The 21,159-nt window shown below is 41.7% G+C and overlaps 1 protein-coding gene across 4 annotated transcripts in view; it reads left to right on the top strand.

Annotated features, from left to right (window-relative positions):
- Window positions 1-4,565: 4,565 nt before the first annotated feature.
- The window catches only part of RBM20 (RNA binding motif protein 20), a 341,194-nt gene continuing 324,600 nt past the window's right edge, over window positions 4,566-21,159 (top strand). For 3 of the 4 annotated variants that reach the window (XM_069239404.1, XM_069239405.1, XM_069239403.1), the window contains exon 1: window positions 4,566-4,954. In XM_069239404.1, coding sequence (XP_069095505.1) covers window positions 4,764-4,954 — 191 coding nt within the window. In that variant the 5' untranslated portion in view covers window positions 4,566-4,763. The remainder of the gene's footprint in view (window positions 4,955-21,159) is intronic. The other variant, XM_069239406.1, reaches the window with a different exon arrangement.

Here is a 21,159-nt window from a genome sequence, read left to right as displayed (position 1 = left end):
ATAATCACATCATTAGGTATACGTCAGACATTGGACAAGAACATCAAAATTAAAGCCAACATGACCTAACATAAAATACTTCAGTCCTCATCAGAATTAATTGACATCAAAACGTCTTGTGTGTTCATTCGGTGTGAGTGTCTCTTAAAACAATTATCTCATAATTAAGCCCACCATAATGGTCATCTGTGAAACCATCCAGGACAGCCCTTATTATCATTCACTGAGCTTCTATGTTTCCTTTAGAAGTTCAGTCAATGTCCACGGTCATTGAAAATTTGCAAGTTAGGAGATCCCATTTATTTTTAAAAAGTAGTTGCATTTCCGCCCTCCTCTCTAGGGTCACCTCAAGACCATACATGAGTATCGCACTTTGGATGAACAAACAATCATGCACATAGATTGAACACATAAACCTAACCATAAATCAAACTAAATAACTCAAATTGTGTGTATGTTCTTATAGCTTATGCCTTACAGCTCATGTCCTGTAATGAGAGAATCACTCAAAATGGGTGCGTGTTAGTATGAAAATATCACTTTGCATCCATAAATTGATTGTACCAAAACACCACATTTAGAACTGTATAGATGCAAGATATGGTGTTAATAAATATAATAAAGAATACTTTCCACACTTGTGTGAGCCAATGCTGCATGCCAATTATCCTATGCCATACCATGCTTTGGAAAGTATGTATCATCCATCAAATGCCAAACGGTGTGTAGAAATAGAGGGGAAGGATCCATTCCATACTATAAACGTTTATCATGCGAACTCAGAGGAGATTTAGAAGCAACCAGATAGGGGATATTTACAGAGTCGTTACCTTAGAGCATGTGTTCTCATAGCGTTGTGCTGTTTCCTATAATTTCGTGTTGGACTGGTCTCAACATTTCCATTAAATCGTACTGTACCCACTGCCATCTTTAAAACGCCAAATCTTTGTGCCGACGCCATGAGAAAAGAACTATGATTGGACACACTTGTCTGTACTAATCGTTGTCTAACGCGCTCAGTTGTGATCCCTGTGTGGAGAATCGCCTACTCTAAAGGCACTCTCCTGGCACCCTGCAAACTAAAGCACCAGGCATCCAGGTCCTGTTTACATTTCTCTGCAGTTTGAAAGGGTTTTCTGAAGAAAGAACATCTTAACCTTTGAAAATTGGCTCTCGTCACAGTTAGAGAATGTGCCATAGCAAGAGGACACAGGAAAAACACACTGGAAGAGGTAACAAAGTTCAATAACTCAGCCTTAGAGGTGACCTTCAGGACTGTGAACCCAACCAAGCTACATCGAGCTCAAGAAAGTCCTGAAAACCATTTTGTTAAAGACAGCCTTTGGAGCTCAGAGGCAAAAGCCACCAGACAACTCAACAACCGAACCAGACCCTACTGCAGAACACAGGTTTGCACATTCCCAGGTGTAGAAAATCAAAAACCCCTATATCTTTGACATTCCTTCTACCCTTGGATGAATCAGCCCCACCTGCACTATACAACATCACATCTGAGCTCCGTGGGGATTAGCGGACCAATGCCTCAATAAGGACCTCGATTGGGAAAACATGGACATTGCAAGCAGTATCTGCCACATTTTCAACAGTATGGCACCAGAAAGTGGTGGTGGTCGGGACTCAGGAGATGGCTATTGGTGCTAAACAGATCTCATACTGCCTCAATGTATTCTCGTGTCGAAATAAAGTGTGCTGGATTTCAACGATTCTGTATGAATCGCCCTCATTCTAATTCTCAAATTCATGCTTACTTTCTTTCTTTATAAAACAAAGGATGCACAGTTCCAAAAGAAATGTATATATATGGATTTCACCCAAGTGTAGGGGAGATCCATAATAGCCCATGTGGATAACCTATATCAGGAACAAGAGCCCTCACTCACCAATTGGTGACATGCTTCATCATCGGGCTTTGCTCCTTGTCAGACCATTGCTGCATTATTGACGGGCCCCTCCTGGAGGCTCTTTACCGGAGATCTTTTAAAGAACGTTGCCGTGAATGAAAATAGGTGGGATTGGTGAGAAGAAAATGTTTAAAATTGACTAGTAGGACCCTACAGTAAAGTTATTTATTCAACGTCTGGGCCTCTGTCAAGATTACAAAGTCAAAATGGTCAGGGGAAGTAAGAATAATGTCTGTCTTACCCTATTCTCAAAGTAATATGCAATGTCAGAGAACCCTGTAGTCTAGGGATAAAGAGTATGTTGGGCAGATTGGAACATTCCTATGCTGCCCTAATATAGAAGGTCAGCATGTTTCTTGCTGAAATAAGTCTATACAGATCTTGATGTGATTCGTCAGGACCTCAAAAAAAAATCATAAAATCATACCTAATCCTCACATTTATAGTAAATTATGTAAACTTTGTGGTACAGGAACCTGAAGAAGGGATAACAAAAAAAAGAAAGGTTCATTAAGTACACAAACATCTATTGGTACCAAGTTCCCAATGAACCCGCCAGTGCCACCCAAAAACACTCACGAAGTTCCTAGTGGTGCTGTAGTGATATGTAAATAAACACTTCTATATCAAGTATTAAAATTGGCTCCGGTTCTTACCCTCCCCAGATTTGATGATGGGCCCCATCGGAAAAAGAGGAGAGCCTATGTAGTCCTGCCAATGTATTGATTGGCACTTCTGGGTTACAAGAAATAATCAATAGGATACATAACAAAATAATCAGAGGTCACTACATGCTTATGATAAATCAATTGGTATATTATAAATTGGAATTCTGGTAAATATAGGTATGTATCTAAAGATAACACCCCAATATGGCACCTCATTCTATGTGGCATTAACACAAATGGTGGAAAGGGACAGAAAGGGGGAAGAATGGACCACCAAATTGAATTACGTATGCCTGATAACTATAGCTCGATGTGCCCTTCTCATTAAAAGACCAAAGCAATGTCAATAAATTAGATCCAAGTTAGTCAAAGTTCATGTTACTGTAATCGTTTTTAGAATTTCGGCTTTATGAAAATCAAATGACAACTCTCAAGAAGGTATCTATTAATAACTTCTGAGATAAAGGCCTCTAGTCATAAATATACAATCTTATGTGTGGAATGTGACAGCTCTCACCAAGTCGAATATCTGTCAAAAATGCGTGGCCCCCCTCAGGTGGCTCATCACAATTGCAATGCAACCCTCCAAACTGGTGATTCAGTAACAGAAATGCCCAAATACCTTAATGAGATCAGGTTTCAAAAGCTAATGTTAGAGAACATGGGTCTTGTAACATCCAAAACGTTCTATTAAACATCCACACTCCTATTGCAACAATACTTCCCTAAGACGGGAAGAACTTATTGGGTGTGAGGTAGGGCTTCTCGCGCACCTACCCCCGCTCCGCGTCTCCAGACTTTAAAATAAATTACATTTTTAAAAAACACAACTTTCCTTGTCCGCGCCATCCCACGCCACGCTCCTCTTCCCTGCTGGCTGGCTACACGCAGGCACAGGCTCCCAGCAGCGTCATGATTGGCTGGGAGAAGCCAGCCAGGACGCTCCCAGGCAGACTTGGAGCCTCTGCAGGCTCTCTGCAGCCTGGCAACTGTGTTGCTTGGCTGCAGAGAGCACACTGCGCATGTATATTTGGCCGGCCCGAGACGGCAGCCAAACATACATGCGCTCCCCCTCAGTGCACGTCACAGCCTGTAGCCCCACCCCTTTAAAAGAAAATACTATTATTATTTTCTTTTAAAGTATTTGCAGCTGCTGCTGCTGGCGGGGGGCAACGCTCCTCTTCCCTTAAGGAGGAGCCGCCCCTGATATTCAGAGCTCAAATTGCTTATTCGAATCTCCCAGGTCTGACAGTCATGCACTGGGGAATAAGTGGGAGAAGGCCTAAAGGACTGTGTTTGACAACATGCATGTGATAAGAGTGGGCTGTGTATGTGCATGCCTTTATGCACACTTTGAAGTTGCTTTTTTCTTAGTAGTCGTTCCGAATTCGAGAAGCAGATTTCAACTTTTGATTATGTTTTTACTATGTGATGTGTCTAATCATCCATACTGCTAAGCCCAGTTGAAAGGGTCAATGGGGATTTCCAACATGGAGGCTGACATTAAACCCACTTTGTTCAATGCATATTACAGAGAACTGAAGATTTTGACAAATCGGGTTAGCGCAATGCATTTTAAAGTAAACAAAAAGTCTCCTAATACAATTCAGTGGCAGATGCAGGCAGTGACCAAACTCAACCTGCTCTTTTCTTATTAATGTCGAGATGGAATTTGCCAAAAAAAGTAAATCCTTTCTGCCCAAGAGAACTGTCAAAATCGTTTCTGTTTACTGAGTTTGAGCTAGCAAATTCAAATGTCAAACCGTCATTATTCAATACACCTAATGTGGAGACAGAACTCTAGTTTTCACGTAAAGAATGTATGTTGTGTTTCCAAGAAATGGAAACTGAATGACCCCACTACAGCACTTTGCAAAGTGAGGAGGTGTGTTGGGGAGGAAGAGCCCACCTGCTACCGACGGGCACAGCCCTCTCTCGCCCCCTCACTTCCTACCCTTGGCCATAAACCCTTTGATGCAGGCCCGTGGTGGGCAGCTGCGGTCACTGCCCAGTCTTGCGCTGAGGGTGCGTGTGAGCGGCGGCCCCTCCCTGGCACACGCAGAGCCGCCTGGCCCGGGACACAGTGGGAGGAGCGGCGCTGTGTGGACGGTCTGTTGCTACTTGGCTGAAACCTGCGCGGGAGGGACAGACAGTGCTGCCGGCTCGTGCCCCCATGGTCCTGGCCGCTGCCATGAAGCCGGCCCGGGAACCCAGCGAGAGCGCGCAGCCCGAGAGAGAGGGCAGGAACCCTGGGGCCGTGCCCACCAGCAGCACCAGCGGAGGGGGCGGCGGCACCATGCCCGCTCCGGCGGCACCAGCTGGAGGGGCCCCCACCCTGCACCCTCACCACCAGCTCCTGCACAAGTAAGAGACTGAGTAGAGTGTGCGTGTACGAGCCAGGGGTCATGCGAGGGTGGGTGGGCCGAAGGGGAAGAGAAACGTGTCCGAGAAATATAGTTCTTACCGCAAAATGCATTTTTCTGCTCAAAGTGTTATTTATCCGTCCCAAACTTGTTCCCTGAAGAACGACATCCTTTCTGAGCAAATAATATTATATCCGTCCACATTTTGAATAAATCTCCCCGCATGCATAAAGCGTATCCCAAATGTTGTTGACTATCATCGTATGAATCCTTCTCCTCGGATCGCAGTAACTTCTCGCCAAAATATTTTCTTCCTCCCCAGAAATGTCCTCCTCTGCACCGAAATATTTCTCCATCAAAAAGGCATCCCTTTGTGGCCCAAAATGGCATTCCTTCTCTTCAAACAATTGTTCCATCTTTCCGGATTGCTATTTTTTCTTCCTAAAATGTTTTTTTCTACTAAAAGCCTCAGTCGTTCTCCTCGAAATAATGCTCCTTTAAAAACTTTTCTTCACAAAGGCCTGCCTTCTTCTTCCCACCATGATGTGCTCTCCTACTTTTTTCACACAAGCCCTTCACTTATCAAATCTTCACTGGGTGCATTTTGATCAAGGGCTAAATCATTTTTTATTGGAAGCAAGGGCACTGTTGGGGACGGGTGTCTGTCTACCCGGGGGGGGGGGGGGGGGGGGGGGAGTAGTTTGCTGCAGTGGTGAAGACGCAGAACTACCGTTGATGGAAGCGAAAGGCCCTTACTGTCAAGGGTACAGGGGATTGTACTTGACAGGAGCAAGGACAGGTTTTATAAAGTCCACTCTCGTGAAATGGATAGTGCGTGCGCATGTGCGTATGCATATGTGCATACATGTACGTGCACACGATAGGAGGGCCCATGTGTTGCAGGAGGAACACATTCTGATTTGAATTTATTCCATTACTAAAGGGAGAGGAGGAATCTTGTAGGCAAGAAGGAAAGTAGTGTTGTTGTTTCGCTGTAAATTGGCACTCCGAGGACACTGGTTTGTCATATACAATAAATACAATATACGATATTAAAATTAAAACATGAACAAGTATTTTTCCTCTTTTTCCACTTTACAGCAGAAACAAGCTCTGTGAATAAACAGAATTGGAATAATTTCATATACTTCTCGCGGCCGCTTTGCAACACCATCACGCTTTTCGTGGGACAGTGTTGCTTCTTCAAGGAGGATCCAAACCCTGGGAGGCATAGAGAAAGAGTAATAATAGCCCAGTACTTTGAGTAGAAACAGAAGTGCTCCGCTGCTGTGGATATTCATAGAGGCTCAAAGGAGAATCTACCCCGAGTCAGGGTCTAGAAGAGGTAGCCATATTTAAAATTAAAATTTAATAAATATTCCACAGAGAGCAGCCAATAAAATGTAATATATATGAATAAAAGAGCATTTTAATCTACTCGATGCATTACTTAACCCAAACGCCTGTTAGGTATGTGCAGCACAGTAATGTGCTGGTTCTGTGATGTGCGAGGTGAGGCTGGGCAGCCATGTGATATATCTGCGGAGTGCCTACCCACGTGGTTACTGGCGGATGTTTAGCCTTATTTTTGAGGACGGAGATGAGAGGATTTCCACAGACGGCCCAAATTCAAAAGACCGAGATGGCAGGGGAAGAGCAGGTAAAGCCAGCAGGGTAAACATTTCCCGGGAAAAGAACTGCTGACAGCAATTACAGTTTCTCCCCTTCGATAGCCCACCCTATTTAACAATATATATTTATATATTTTATGGGTTTCTGTGGCGCTCCCGCTTTTGGAGGAACGTGAACGGAATCATATAAAATCAGTGTGACTTGACCAGGATCACACATTTTGGTGAAGTAAGAAAGACATTGTTAGCGGTCAGATCTTCGAGTTCCACGGTTGTAAAATCAGTGAGTAGACCACTTTTCAAATCCCAAAGTGGCTGATGTTTATTACCCATATTCCTCTTTTCTGTGCAACCCAACGATGCTTTCTCCCTTTCCAGAGGGGCCCCCAACAAATGGCACGCCCCCCTGCTGTGAGTGAATGAAGCTTTCTTTCCTTGCATTTGCTTTCTGACAACAGTGACATCTTAAAGCAGGTGCTTTTTATTGGGAGCAACAACAATCAAAGCTGGAAGGAAAATAACCGTGTGGAGAAAGTGTTCTCAGCTCCTCACAAGTGAAATTTAAAAAGCCATATGGCCCAGGGGCCCGGCTGCCCATATGCGCGTGGGCCGTGCTTGAGGCCTGCAGATTAGCAGAGAAACCCCAAACCAAATGCACCACGGACTGTCTGGCTGTACAATAACAAGTCATTCAGACAATCTTAGCAAAACCACGGGCCCATATTTAAAGCAAAATTAGCAACCGACCAGAGTTGTAAGCTGCTTTTTGATTGGCCAGTTACCTGTCGCTTTCAGGACTAATAGGCAGTAAACTAAACTAATGACCTTTTCAGTCTTCACGTCCAAATTAAAGTGCAGGCACACTGCTTCAAACACAAGAATGAATACATTTACAAAAGCGCTCCCATTTATTTTGTAATTGCATATTTTTACTTTCATTAGGAATGCAATTTTCATATTAACCTAATCTTATAAACATTTACGCGAACTAAGATTTAAAGTCGCAACATGCCTCGGTCAGTCCAAAAATGACCAATGTGGCGCTAGGACTAAAATTTGAAACGAGCCTTGATTATGAACGAATCCCCTCTTTTTAGTGATTTTATAAGATGATTCTGTTGCGTTGCATACCACATATGGTGCTGTGACGTAATTACGATGGTCGTTTACTTCTTTGGAAAGGGCTCAGAAGCCCAAGGCTAATTTTTCATGTTGTTATACCCACTGTACAGTGCCTTGAAAACCAGTAACTTTCACGATGTTTCTGATGGGGTTCACTATTGGTTACCTAAAACTGCACTTCGGCAGTGTTCCTTGCAGCTGTTGAGTTTTGCTGTATACAAAATTAAAATGTTAAGCTTCAGCAACAAAGGCAAACCAGTATATTCCATAAAACATGTCCATCATTAAAATATTAAGGACTGGTTTAAATCGTAAATACGTTGAATAACGCAGACCCTCCGTTTATTGAACTATCGGCTGTTCGGCTTTGAAACAACCACCCCTTGTTGGTTTAGGGTTCCACCAAGAGTGTGATTCTTATGCATTTTTGGAGTGTGACTTGACTATGTCATTCTCTAGCTGTCCAGTGTGAGCTGTAGCGGAGTCAAACATTACCACCGCCCTAATCCACCTTCAAGAATCTAGAACCAAGGAGCTGCATGTGCAGCGGGATGAGAGAGGTGGCTTGTGAAGAAGGTTACAGTCTCAGGAAAATATCCCAGAAAAATTAAACTGATATCAGAGTGAGAGGGGCCAATGTGACAGACATTCGGCATTTGGCTAAGGTCACTGTTTCATCTAATAGAAGATGTGAAATGACACGTTTTTCAAAGGACACCTAAAAGTGATGGAATAATGCCAGAACACAGACGAAAAACCACAACCAATTTTTGTTTTTATGTTTTCGTCTGTATTGAGGCAAGTTTGGTTGACTGATTAGTTCTAAGACTATGTACACGGCGTTGTGCAAGTAGAAAATGAATATATAATATCACTATAAACATAAATTACATACTCAGTGAGATAGTATGCAGACAGTATGCAGTCTATTAATGCAAGAGATGGTTCATAACTTCAGCAATGTCATACTTAGATTCTTTGGATGTCTTTTTTTTCTTTAAATGTGACTTTATGCCAGGATTCAGATTTAAAGGTGATTCAGTTTGCTGTCTCTACATTAGACAAATTCACTAAATGTATCAAAGCTGTGGCCTCCACGATCATTTGCTAAGATAAAGGCAGGTTTCCTCTGTACTGGTCCCTTGATTACTTGTGTTAGTAATACACTTAAGACATGGGTGACTTGCTACCAATAAGTTTAGAAACGCACTTATGTTTTTGCTTATACGATATAGCCCATACTAGGCTGCCTGTGGAGCATTGGGCATTTGACATCTAATTTAACACAACTAGACACCCACGGGTAGGCAGTAAGACTTAATCATACAGAAACACCTTAACAACTAGGAACAGAGTGAACTTCACCCAGAGAGACAGGAGTTTGATAGCACCACTTATGTCCAGGGAATTGGAAATTGGGACACAAAGCAGCCAGGCTTTCTGCCACTAAGGTGATTTATTGTATGTGGCGACACCTCAGAGCCTACGTGGCGACACCTCAGAGCCTACGTTCTAATATTATGGCGACGTTGCTTCTAGTGCTAAATGTCCAACATGACCTTCTAAAGCTCTGACTTCTTATATTTATTTCATGGTATTTTTAAATTGCTTAATATCATTTTGATCTTCAGTCTCATTGTTTTTGGATTATTTTAATCGTGTATTTCTTTTATTTCTTTTTAGTGCCATATTTACATGTATCACATATAACAAATCCCGATGTGCTACAAGTCAAAAAATATATAAATACACCCACACCCACACATGTTTATGTAAATGTAAATTGAAAGAACTATTAATTAGTTGAGGATCTTGTAGGTATTTGTATAATTTGCATGCTGAAGAAAAGCAATGAATTGATTTAAGTAATTAGTTATGCTCTCCTATCTCAAAGGGCAACATAACTAACAACTCAACCAAATTCTCATTGCTTTTCTTCAGTGTGCGCCAACAATACAATTAGCTATAAATTCATCAACTCATTAATAGTTCTTTTAATTTACATTTATATAGATGAGTGAATTATATATTTATATATATTATTGCTTTACTCAGTAAAAGTGGGTATTTTTAGAAGTCTAGTCACATGTATTACAATCTATTAGAATACTCTACTGAACTAACAATCTGCTTCTTCCTAAAGTCATAATAATAAACTTCAACTGTTTTAATAAAATCGTGAATCCCCCCCACCATTTACATTCTACCCTCATCGTTTAAGAATTTCTAGACTGTCTGTTGCATTACACACAAAAAGTAAATAATATAAAACAAAATCTCATTGAAATGTAATAAAACATGCAGCAATGTAAAATATCTACCATAGTTAAGTATAATTTACTCAAAATCCTCTTTGCAGTGCCAGAGGTACAATAAGTGAATAAATGATGCACCGACAAACCAGTCAATCATATGAAGGTTTAACACCAATCATACTATACTGTGTTGCCAGACAAACGTAATAAAGTAATCTATCCCATTTGTGTTCAAAATGTTACTTCTCACGAGACATCATTGCTTACGATTCTGATAAGACTAGATAAGACAGGAATTTTCAAACAATTTCAGAAGTATTCCTGAGAAGGACAACTGTCACAGATTCACGAGTGGTCCCTAGCATATCTATTTACTATGATTGTATATTTCCACATGCAGAAATGTGATGTTAAATTTAATTCAAACTATTATTTGTTTCTGTTGGTGCAAATATTTTTCCCTGTGAAGAAACTCCTTCCTCGTGCCCCTTTTAATTTTGGGGGGCATTCCCATTCACAAACCTGAAAACTGATTTACTTTTACCCTTTATTTGAACAAATCTATGACAATTCTCAAGGTGGGGAAACTATCTTCAAAAACATTGAATAACTGCTACTTTGTGGGTGTTCACCAACACTTACACATAAACTCACCCGAGGACTCTCACAGACTTGCCCCTAAAAGCAGAACTGTACTACACATAATTTTTGTATATTAATAACATTTTCATATTGGTGAATCTCAATTAAAAGGGCACAATCCCTCATAAATGCCTATTTACAAATTTAGGTTGCTTGTAGATTCACAAGTACTTTTGAAAAGAGCCATAGAGAGTTCGAACATTAAACGAACAATGATGAGAGAATGAGTGGGTTATATAGCATTCGCAGCAGCAACAGTAAAACGATTACCATCCATGAACATCAATTAGAGATAATAGTGGTCCCTCAAATTCTACTCCTTCGTGGCTGATTGATCCTTCAACAAACTGCTTTGAAACTATAGGATTTGTTGCCAATCAGGCTGCTGAGATTTACATACACGCATGTAACATTTATTATTTTTTAAAGACTTGTTTGTACTTGCTGTCGCTCGTTGTTCACCAACATACCGTAACCTGGTGTTTTCAGTAAATATTTTTTAACAAGTGCATGGTGTTCGCAACTGACGTCAATGGGGAGTTTGAGATCACCTCCAATGAAATTATCTGAGTCAAAAGATCTGTGCTGTCAGTTATGCTTCCCTATGACTTTAGTGAAATGACTCCAATGTTAAGGTAGCAACTGACGAGGAAGGACACAAGCATAATTCGTGATTGTTTGGCAGTGAGTGTTTCTGGGCTTTCTTCAAGTAAGAGGTGTTGCTTGAGAGTTTTTTTGAAGCTGCTCTGTCCTTGGCTCAAGTCCTCTGTTCAAGGTTAGATTCAATGCGTCAGTTGCACTAGAATAGTGAAGGCAAAGAGAGAGAGAATATTTTGGATATAAAGGAAATTTGTACACTTGTCCTAAGTATTTATGTTTTTTAATTGGCTATAGACTGATTCTTGCTCTAACATTAATGTCAGATTATGTCATAAGCAATCAGTTACTGTCCAAAATGTTTGTTGTATCACACTTACATTTACAAAGCCCCTACTTCTGTCTTCATTCAACTTATCTGTATCAGCTTTGTTATTTATTAGAATAATGTATGGTTCTTGTCCTATCCAGTAAATATTTGTATTTCTATTAACAGAATCAGTTGATTGTTTAAAAGCCCAAATAAATTCCCCAAACGTTCCTGCTATATCTGACTGTAGCAGTGGTGCTCAAGGAAATATTCTGAAAACTCTTGAGATGTGAAGAAAACTAATCTGACAGTGATTGAGCAGGTGTGGAAAATTAATGCATGCCATCATAGCTTCCACATGTGTCAAGCGTATCGTTGCACCATCGCAGTTAAAAGGCTTTTCGTGTTTCTGAGATTTGAATACCTCTAAGTAGAAGAGGGATTTGAAGGCACTTCTGATATCGTGGATAAAATATCTGCAAAATGGGTGCAATTTAAAAAAATCATTTGTCACACTCCCTAACCGGTAAGCCGCTTATTAGGCAAGTGGGTTAGAAGTGAAATTGGAATCTTCCTTTCCTGAAACGTGGAAAACGCTTGCTGCCAATTCTATGGGTGTTTCCAGATTTAGGGAAAATGCATTTTAGGTTTGAGTTCATTGCATGAAATATCCTGTACTTTTATGTGAAGAGGGATACATGTTGTGGGCAATTTGAAATTAGGGATTTTGTCATGGTTCTAGATTATTTGAGCCTGCATGTGGAAACTGACACCCATATCTGTTTGACTGGTGAAGTATTCTTCCTTTTTTTAAATAACATTTTATCCCAGTTTCTGTTTTGAATCCCGAGCACTCAGCAACACAAGTGGTTTCACCCTACAGGTCGGCTTAGTATGTTTAGTCAGAAAACCTAAAACAGATGAGAGTGAACCCCTCAAAAATTATTTAAACAGAAGTTATCTGCAGACGATGTGTAAAAATATGGACACGACTGTTTATACAGAAAGACCCCTCCTCCTAGGTCTAAAATGTTGCTCTTCATTCATAGGACAGTAAAGTGATCTTTGAGAGCTATGAGACCTGATTTTCAAATTGAGGCCAAATTGTGTGACCTTGTGCAAATCAATGTATTTGATCTTTTGTTAGTAAAAACAATATATATGCTTTTATCACATGTCCTATAAAATAAAAAAATTAAGTACTGAAATCTGATGTTATCACCCGTTCTAATGGTTACCATCTTATCTACCTCAGAAGGATAACAGACTAGGTAGCACCATGGGATAGAAACTGGCACCTTTGTAACTACACGAAAATCTGTACAGTTATTGCCTTAGTCTACAGAGTAAGTGCAACACAGGCTGAATACTGGTATTAACCACTGTATTAAACGTGTACATTTAATCTTCATCTGTGTCTTGTAGGTTAAATAAGCCTCCACCAATAGAAATAAACATCTGTCTGAATTTTATATCGGATGGAAAAACCTGTAAATATCACCATATCCCATAAACTTTTATATGTGTAAATCAAGAGTGAAATATGTTTTCAAATTCTTTTGTTTCTGTAGAGGGAAATTGGTATAGTATACATCTACAGGTTATGTAATGAATATATTTAAACTGAATTATTTTTAAATAGATGTTCTTTTTGTATTTGTGCTAACAATAAGCAGGAGGCTTTTCTGAGAAAATCTGTTTATCAGAATTATATCGTTAGCACATACAGTTGTACATTTATCTATAATGATGTCTAGGTAGCTTAAGTTTCTTGCTGCCAGACTTAAAACATTCCAATTGTCAAGTGCATCTGTGTCATGTACCTTGTCGTTTTAGAATGGCTTACATATATACTATTTAGTATCTTTGTAGCAGCTTTTTTTCATTTTTTTCGTATGACATTTAATATTGATACATAATTAATTACACTGTCTACTGATGGCACAGTTCACAAAGCTGTTTGTGGGTGTTAAGTTCCATCTAAGGGCATTCGGCTTTACGAGTGTAAGGAATTCTCCAAAAGAGAATTTACGCTTATAAATCAATTATTTATGTGCAATATTACCCCACAAAGGTGTAAAATTGCACATGGACAAATCATACTCCAGGAGAGGCAAGTGCCAGTTTCAGCTTAAAGACGCTCTGAAAAGTTTGAAAATACCCAGAAAGAATTCACAAGACGTGGAGTAGTCCTAGATTTATTCAATTTACTCCTGTTGAGAGCAGAGATACATTTCTTTCCTGGATAGGAAGGAACAGCTGCAAAATTGTTCTAGGTGCAGCAAATGGGTTTCTCCACTGGAAAAAATACTTCACCTGCGGATAAAAAGTAAAAGTGTTGGTGCACAAGTATTCACGATGTGCAGTTGTATACTTTATAAAACTGCGCAAGTGTAAAGTACTTTGCACAGCCCCCTACTCCTGGAGCCTCTATGAGTTCCCTACATTCGAAAATCTGCACCCATATTATGTTGTAACCGGATGGCAGAGGTTTCCACATTTTTGTGAATCAGTCCCTGAGAGTGAAACCAAATTAAAAGGAATAATATTTTAATTCTAATAGTACATTAGTAGGCAGCAGGATTGGTTGTTTCCAAAATGATTCAGTTTTGTAACTTCATCTCTGCGCTAGCCGCTTTCCCAGAGTAAGGGGATTAAGCCATCACTGTCAAAGTTGAATTGAATCAGATGTTAGTGTTAACCATTTTTAAAATTCCTCCTACCGATTTATGAATTTGAAAGTAGAAATAATAGCAAATTTAGAAGTCCATGTGTTTTAATGTTAAATAGTGTGGATATCTATGTGGGTTGCAGTACTTCAAAACGATCTAGAAAATAACAGTGATCAAGCCAAGATGTAGAACATATTTGCAATCAAGTAGCCCTAACCGCAGACCGTGTGAGTACTTTCATTCAAACAGAGTCCTGCTTTTTCACCAACACTTGTCTTGTTGGTGCACCAATATTGTTAAAGAATTGATTGGGATGCTGGTGTCCACGGTTTATTTGGTGAGCTAGTTGTTGAACTTTGCAGCTTGTGTGAGGCTAAAGGGAGTGTGCGCATGATGGTAACTTAGAAAGCAATACACGTTTAGGACCACCCAGTAAGAGACAAAACCAAAGATGGATGCCTATAAACTGAGAGGGCACTTCTCAATGGTGTTTCCCCCTAATACTGTTGTTAATTTCCTCCTTGTATATGGTTTGTTTATAATTTGTAGTCTATCCTACAAGAGTAGTGTAGCATTGGCTAAACCACTGGCTAACTAACCCGATGATCTGAGTTTTTATCTCATTTTTTGTCATTTGATCGAGTTGATGATCCTAGGGGCATTGGTTGTGACAACTAGAAAATGGTTGCAGGACGACATACGTTAATATTGCAGCCAAAATATCAGTGACAAAAATATTGACAGGCGAGTGCATAGAACGATGTTTAGATTTATTACTCCTAACTCTACATCTACAGACTTTTAAGATATATATATATATATGTGTGTGTGTGTGTGTGTGTGTTTGTAAGTATAGTGTGTATACATACATATATTTTTTCTAGATACATATATATGGTGTTAGGGATAAGAATCTATCCATGCTTACTTGTCCTTACTTATTGGCTACTATATTAAGGTAGCACGATATTCCATACACGATGTTCCAGTACAACAGACTAGAAAATAAAATGGCAAAATAACACATATATGTATATGTTATTTTTGCTACACTTATCTTTATGGGCAGCAAATGAAATGTGTGCTGTCACTTAAAAATTCAGCGGAAAGGCAACCATCCCTTAATATTGCCAATAAAGGCAAAGCTTAACAGATGCTGACAGTGTAGAGAATATTATCACTATTTAGAATCAGTATATATAAATATATAAGGAAATATATCCAATAGCACACTCCAACACATTTAAAGCATGACAACATTTTAAAAAGATAAAATTTGGATGGATAATTTGGTAGAATGTAACATACACAAACTAAATGTTATTATTACAAAGGTGTTTCTTACTGAAAAACAGAAGATAACATACTGCCCTAAACGGCAGAAGAGAAATGGTGATCAGTCCAAGATATATTTGGATTACACCATGTAGCAGGTGATATATTGCAAGCATACGCCAAGTGTTGTGAAAGTGTAAAGAGGCTTCTTCTGTCTGGAATTGAAAGCATTATGTTCACCATCTATAGTTTTTGGCGTTACCTGTTTTGTTTAATTGCGTTTGTAAAGAGGGAGTGAACAATCAAAGTATGAACACTTCATTGCACTTTGTTTATTTGTGGACGATATTTCGAGTATAATCTATCACTGAACTTCTCCTGAATTTATTTACACAGTAATAAACGTAACTTTCAAAAACACAGAAGTAGGTGATTGCTCGTGGCAGGATGGAGAAGCTCACCCTGATGCAAAGGACATGTGTCTATAGTTCTTTAAACGCCTAAAACTCTGATAGGGCTCTTTGGAGTAGGTGGTTTATTTAGTGAAATGCTCAAAATTATAGTTATCTTGCTTTTTTACCACCTTAAGATATAAATCGAGAAAAATATATGGATCAGATATTTCACAGTGGTCAAATACATTCCTTTTAGCATATTATATATTATAAGATATAAAAAAAATACCTTTGAAAATGTTGTTCTAAAATCAGAAAACAAATGGCACTTCGTGTGCTAAATATCCTGAGTTCAATCTCTAGTCAGCAATAGTTAATATTTGTAGCAAACACGGCGCACACCAATGATGTAAAGAAAAAAATCAAGCAATAATGAATAAGAGGGGAGAATATCACATAAAAAAAGGATTTACACTGCAAAAAATCCTTTTGTATGACACTTAATAAAACTCTTTGTCCCCCAGCCTTACTTGATAGCCATACATTCTCTCAGTTGTACTGTAGTTTAGCACTTTTTTGCTAAACACTGACATGAAGTATTTGTACACTTTTAAGGGCTTGAGAAATTTCCCAAGACAGCCAGCCCACAAGGCTTATCATACGTTCTTCTTTCATTACATTACCTTTGAGTCCGCAATTAAAGTCCCTCTGGTCACAAGTATTTCCTTGCATGTGTGGCACCCAAAATTGAGTAACATATTCCAAAAACCCATTTTCTGATAACCAACCTCTTGCTCGAGACCATGGCCTTGCTTTTGAAGGTCCAATCCCCTTGAACTAAAATACCTTGAATAAAATGAAAAACACTTACAGTAATGTGGATTGGTTAGACCCTTTTTCCACATGTAAAACCTAATCACCCGTGCTGCTGTGCAGTTTTGTTCATAATGTCCTCATTCTTCTGTCTTGGAATCTTCTTTTGGCCTCTACCCTTAAGTGTCCCTGGATTTACTTTGTCCTTGGCATGTTTTAGTTCATGATCACCATGCCGTTTTAATCATAGACAACATCGAGAAATAACCCACTGTGTTGCAAGGTGTCCAAATCCCTTGATAATAATAATGTATTCTTCTCTATATTTGCTTACCTATTTGGTTTTGTATCATATCTAACCGTGAAAAACTCCTTCCTCACATTTATCTCTCAATCGTTTACAAATATATGAAAAAAGATATGACCAAAATAGTACCTTGTGGAGTTGTACTACTTGCATGAGTTGCTATCACGATTTGTAAATGGTGTCGTTTTTTCAGCGTAAAAGTGGTTCTTGCCAAGAAACTGTGTGAAAGTCGGGGAGTGACAGACAGTGTTGTCAAATTGTCGGGTAGAAATCGGAATACGTGCTCACTTAACCTTTCAAAGACGTCCCACCTCTCAGTTGATCAATAAGTCCTGGAGAAGATGAAGAGTTGTTGCATTTTAAAAAGTAGAAAACAAGCATTGATGTTTTTCACCTCATAATACTTCACATTATGAGAACAGACTAGCTGCAGTCATACTTCCACTGACATGTTTCCTACTCAGATTCATCAGGCGTTTTGTAAATATTTTACAGAGATTTGTAAAGGACTAATAACTGTGCTTTTAAGTAAAACATCAGTGTGAAGAATAATTATTATTTCATACAGCTGTAAATAATCCTGTGTATGTTTAGAGAATTGCCAATGGATATGCTCCTTTTCTGCTGTGCTCCCAAAAATGCCAAAAGCAAGTGGCTTCTCTACTCAAAAGATGCCTATGCCTTGTGTATACCAAAGCCATTATGCTGAACTAAACAGGTGGCTAAAGGGATCAGTAACAAACTCAAATCAGTAAACCAGTGAGAAAGGGAGGGAGCCTGAACGTAGGCGCAGAGAAAGTAAAAAAGTAAACGTTGAGAAAAACAGAGCAACAGCTGTTGGCCTAACTAATGAAGCCTTCATTTAAGTGGCCCAGTGTTGGGAGGAGCCAAGATGGCGGCAGGGACGGTCGCATGATCTGAGCGCTCCGTTCCCGGCTACCTCGAAACATCCTGGAAGGCGCCCCCCCGGGGCCTGGTAGCGGCGGCCGGGACGGCGGCTTGACCGGGGGAGACCGGGGCGCCCAACTTGTGCCGCGAGCGCCCCTCGGTGCGCGTGCGAGGCGGGGCTGAGGCTCGCGAGTGGCGCGGAGCGGGAGGAGCTGCGGCTGCGACCCCGATCGTGCTCTTGCTGGGCGCGGCCGCCCCCCGCTTCCACGCCTGCTCGTGGCTGGGGGGGGCTGAAGAGACGCGTCCCAAAAGCGGACCGCATGGCTGATCCCACTGGGCGCCCCGGGACGCGTGAAGCCGACTTGAGGAACTGGGGCGCCATCTTGAATTTTGCCGCGACAGCAGCCGCGTGTGTAAGCTGCAGAGGAACAAAGAAGAGGCCCGGCAAAGAAGACGTGCAGCGGCGGCGGGCCAGCAGGCTGAGGGGGTTCCCGGCGCAGGGACTTTTTAAAAAAATACAAGGTGAGGAGGGCACCTGCGAGGGGGGGGAACACCAAACTAAGCTGAGGAGGGGGAAAAACCCTTGGAGCGACAAGTACATCCCCCCCCGCCACCACACCTTACGCAAAAAGATGGATGTGGACCGCGTGCTACTGGGAGCTCGGTCTACTCAACCAACGCAGATTGGACGGTCTGCCCTGGACTCCCCTGCAATGGGTCCCTGCCGCGACTGTCCTTAGCTGCACAGAGTTTATTTGCGGCGCCCTGCGATCGCCCTGACCCGCGATTTCTCCTGCGTGTCGACGCCTCTCCCGGCTGTCCAGCACTTCTCCCCTCTATCTGAGGGAGCCTCTGACACCAAGCCCTCCCGCCACACAAGAAGAAACTAGTGTTCTCCCCTAGCGTTTACACCCTCCGCATATTCCGGTGGGCCCGGAGTACAGCCTCACAAGAACTCATAGCTGGAACATTGAACCCATTAATGACTGCAGCATTTGTCATTGAATATCCAAGCCACAATAAGTCAGAATAAGACTAAATGTCCTTTGCTTTGCAGCCTAATCTCACGCCCTCAACGCCGGATGTGCGCTCCATGCCCAGGCAACTCAGTAAAAGTTTAAAACAACGAATCAGGAAGATTAAAAGTGCGTAATTTCTGTAGATTGGGAGGTAATCTCAGAACAGCCAAAATGGCCGGCAGAGCCAAGTCAATCAAGAATCCAGATCGAACTACCCAAGCGACAACGCCTACCGACCAACAATCTGGCCCATCCCTACAGTCACTGGAAAGCACACTTCTAGCGCATTCTGCTCAGTTCGAGAAAGTATTGCAGGCAATACTGGACACTAAGTCATCCTTGGAAGGCAGAATTGATGCAGTCGCGCAAGACTTGAATCTCTTACGAGTGGATCATCGAAGCCTAGCTGAAAAAGTGAAAACAACGGAAGCTGAAATAGCTGATCTAACTTCAATAGCGCAAGGGAACCAAAAACAGATTCAGCATATGGACGAGGAGCTGAAGATACTCTGGAGAAGATCGGAGGAAATGGAGAGTAGGGCGCGCCAAAATAACGTGAGATTCCTGGGCTTTCCGGAAAGTATGTGTCAACCGGAATCAGAAATTTCCCTAGAGCAGTGGCTAATCAAGGAGGTGTTAAATGGGGCTCCATCCAAGTTTTTCTCAGTTGAAAGGGCTTACAGAGTCCCGGGCAGACCTCCGGCCCCCGGCCAGTCCCCCAGGCCATTGATTGCCAGGTTCTTGAACTATAGAGACCGAGACACAATATTGCAACAATTCTGTAATAAGGGCCCGTTCAAGTATGAAGACTCGAGCATTAACGCTTACCCAGACTTTACGCAAGAGGTGCAGAACCAACGCAACTCTTTTGTTAGAGTCAAGCAACGCTTACGAGAGCGGAGCATAAAATATGCACTGCTCTTCCCGGCCAAGCTAAGGGTAGTGATGGAGGACCGTACCCATATATTCACCAATCCCGAGGATGCCTGGACATGGCTCCACGCCAAGGGCCTTGCACACCCCCGGGAGGACGAAGGGGGTGACGAGAAATGGCAAAAACCTGCTCCAAGGAAGCGATCCAAACGGCGCACCAGAGGCCAGCCCAATGTCTGGCAAGCAGCAAAGGAAAGAGCAAAAGTGCTGAAAGAGACGCCGTTACACATGCAAAGCCGCAGTACAATTGCCAGTGGTCTTGAGGAGCAGGGATCAGACTCGGACACAGCCAGCTCCGCATCCACGGTAACAGGAGAACTAGGTGGGCCGAAGGTCACCCCGAGAACTGCCGACGAACTGTAAACTATTCGTTCAGGCCCAGAGAGACTACCAGGGACGATGCTTGTAACTTGAAATCCTACAGAGACCCTGCGGCACTGCCGAGACGTGGGGATAAAGTGCCTTCAACAATATGCATCTTTGATATAAACACTAAGCTAAGTGATTGGGGGCATAAGTAGGTGGTACATGGCGGATGGGCGGGGCCAGAGGGAACGGATTTATGCCAAGGGGGGGGCGCCTGACGATATTGGCAGACTAAGTCTGCGGCACGATGTGAGCCCTTTACAAGATCCACGTCTGTACGATATGAGAATCTCACTATGCAAATCCAACTGGATAAGAGTTATTTCACACACTTTTAAGTTTTGTAGTTTCACTGTAGTTGTAAGTAGTACAGGGGGTTTAATTAGGGGGGTGGGGACTAACAGTTCAGCAGAAATGCAAGAGTCGGAATTACTTAACGCACAAAACATAGATCTGCACCCGCTATATTTAAACATCAGCAACAGAAAGGCAGAGACCAGGTGGGCCAACACTAAAGCCCAGATCCACAACACAGCAACATATCCCCAGTATCCCATATGATGTCCTCCCGAATTAATACGAAAAACCAGTATATTATATTAACATGGAATATCAGGAGCCTTGGGATGCTGAGCAAACGGGCTAGAGTGCACGCTCGACTTAAAAGACTAGGAGTGCATATCGCTATTCTGCAAGAGACACATATGCTAGAGGGGGACATACGCGACCTGCGCACGAAGTGGGGAGGCCAGTTGATAGGCACAACATACTCGGCCTTTGCGAGAGGGGTGTTGATTTGGATAGCGGCGGGAGTCCCATTCCTCATGTCAGCACACAAGATAGACCAGGGAGGGAGGTACGTAGTAGTGGAGGGCAGATTAGACGGCAGACAAATGGCTGTGATCGGGGTATACGCCCCCAACAGTGGCATCTCGGGCTTTCTTACCACTCTCACCCCAACGTTGCTGTCCCACCCCATGC

Source organism: Pleurodeles waltl, chromosome 6 (genome assembly GCF_031143425.1).
Source record: "Pleurodeles waltl isolate 20211129_DDA chromosome 6, aPleWal1.hap1.20221129, whole genome shotgun sequence".
Lineage (NCBI taxonomy): Eukaryota > Metazoa > Chordata > Amphibia > Caudata > Salamandridae > Pleurodeles > Pleurodeles waltl.
The sequence above is the reverse complement of the archived record's forward strand: the minus strand, read 5'-3'. Positions and strand labels throughout refer to the sequence as shown.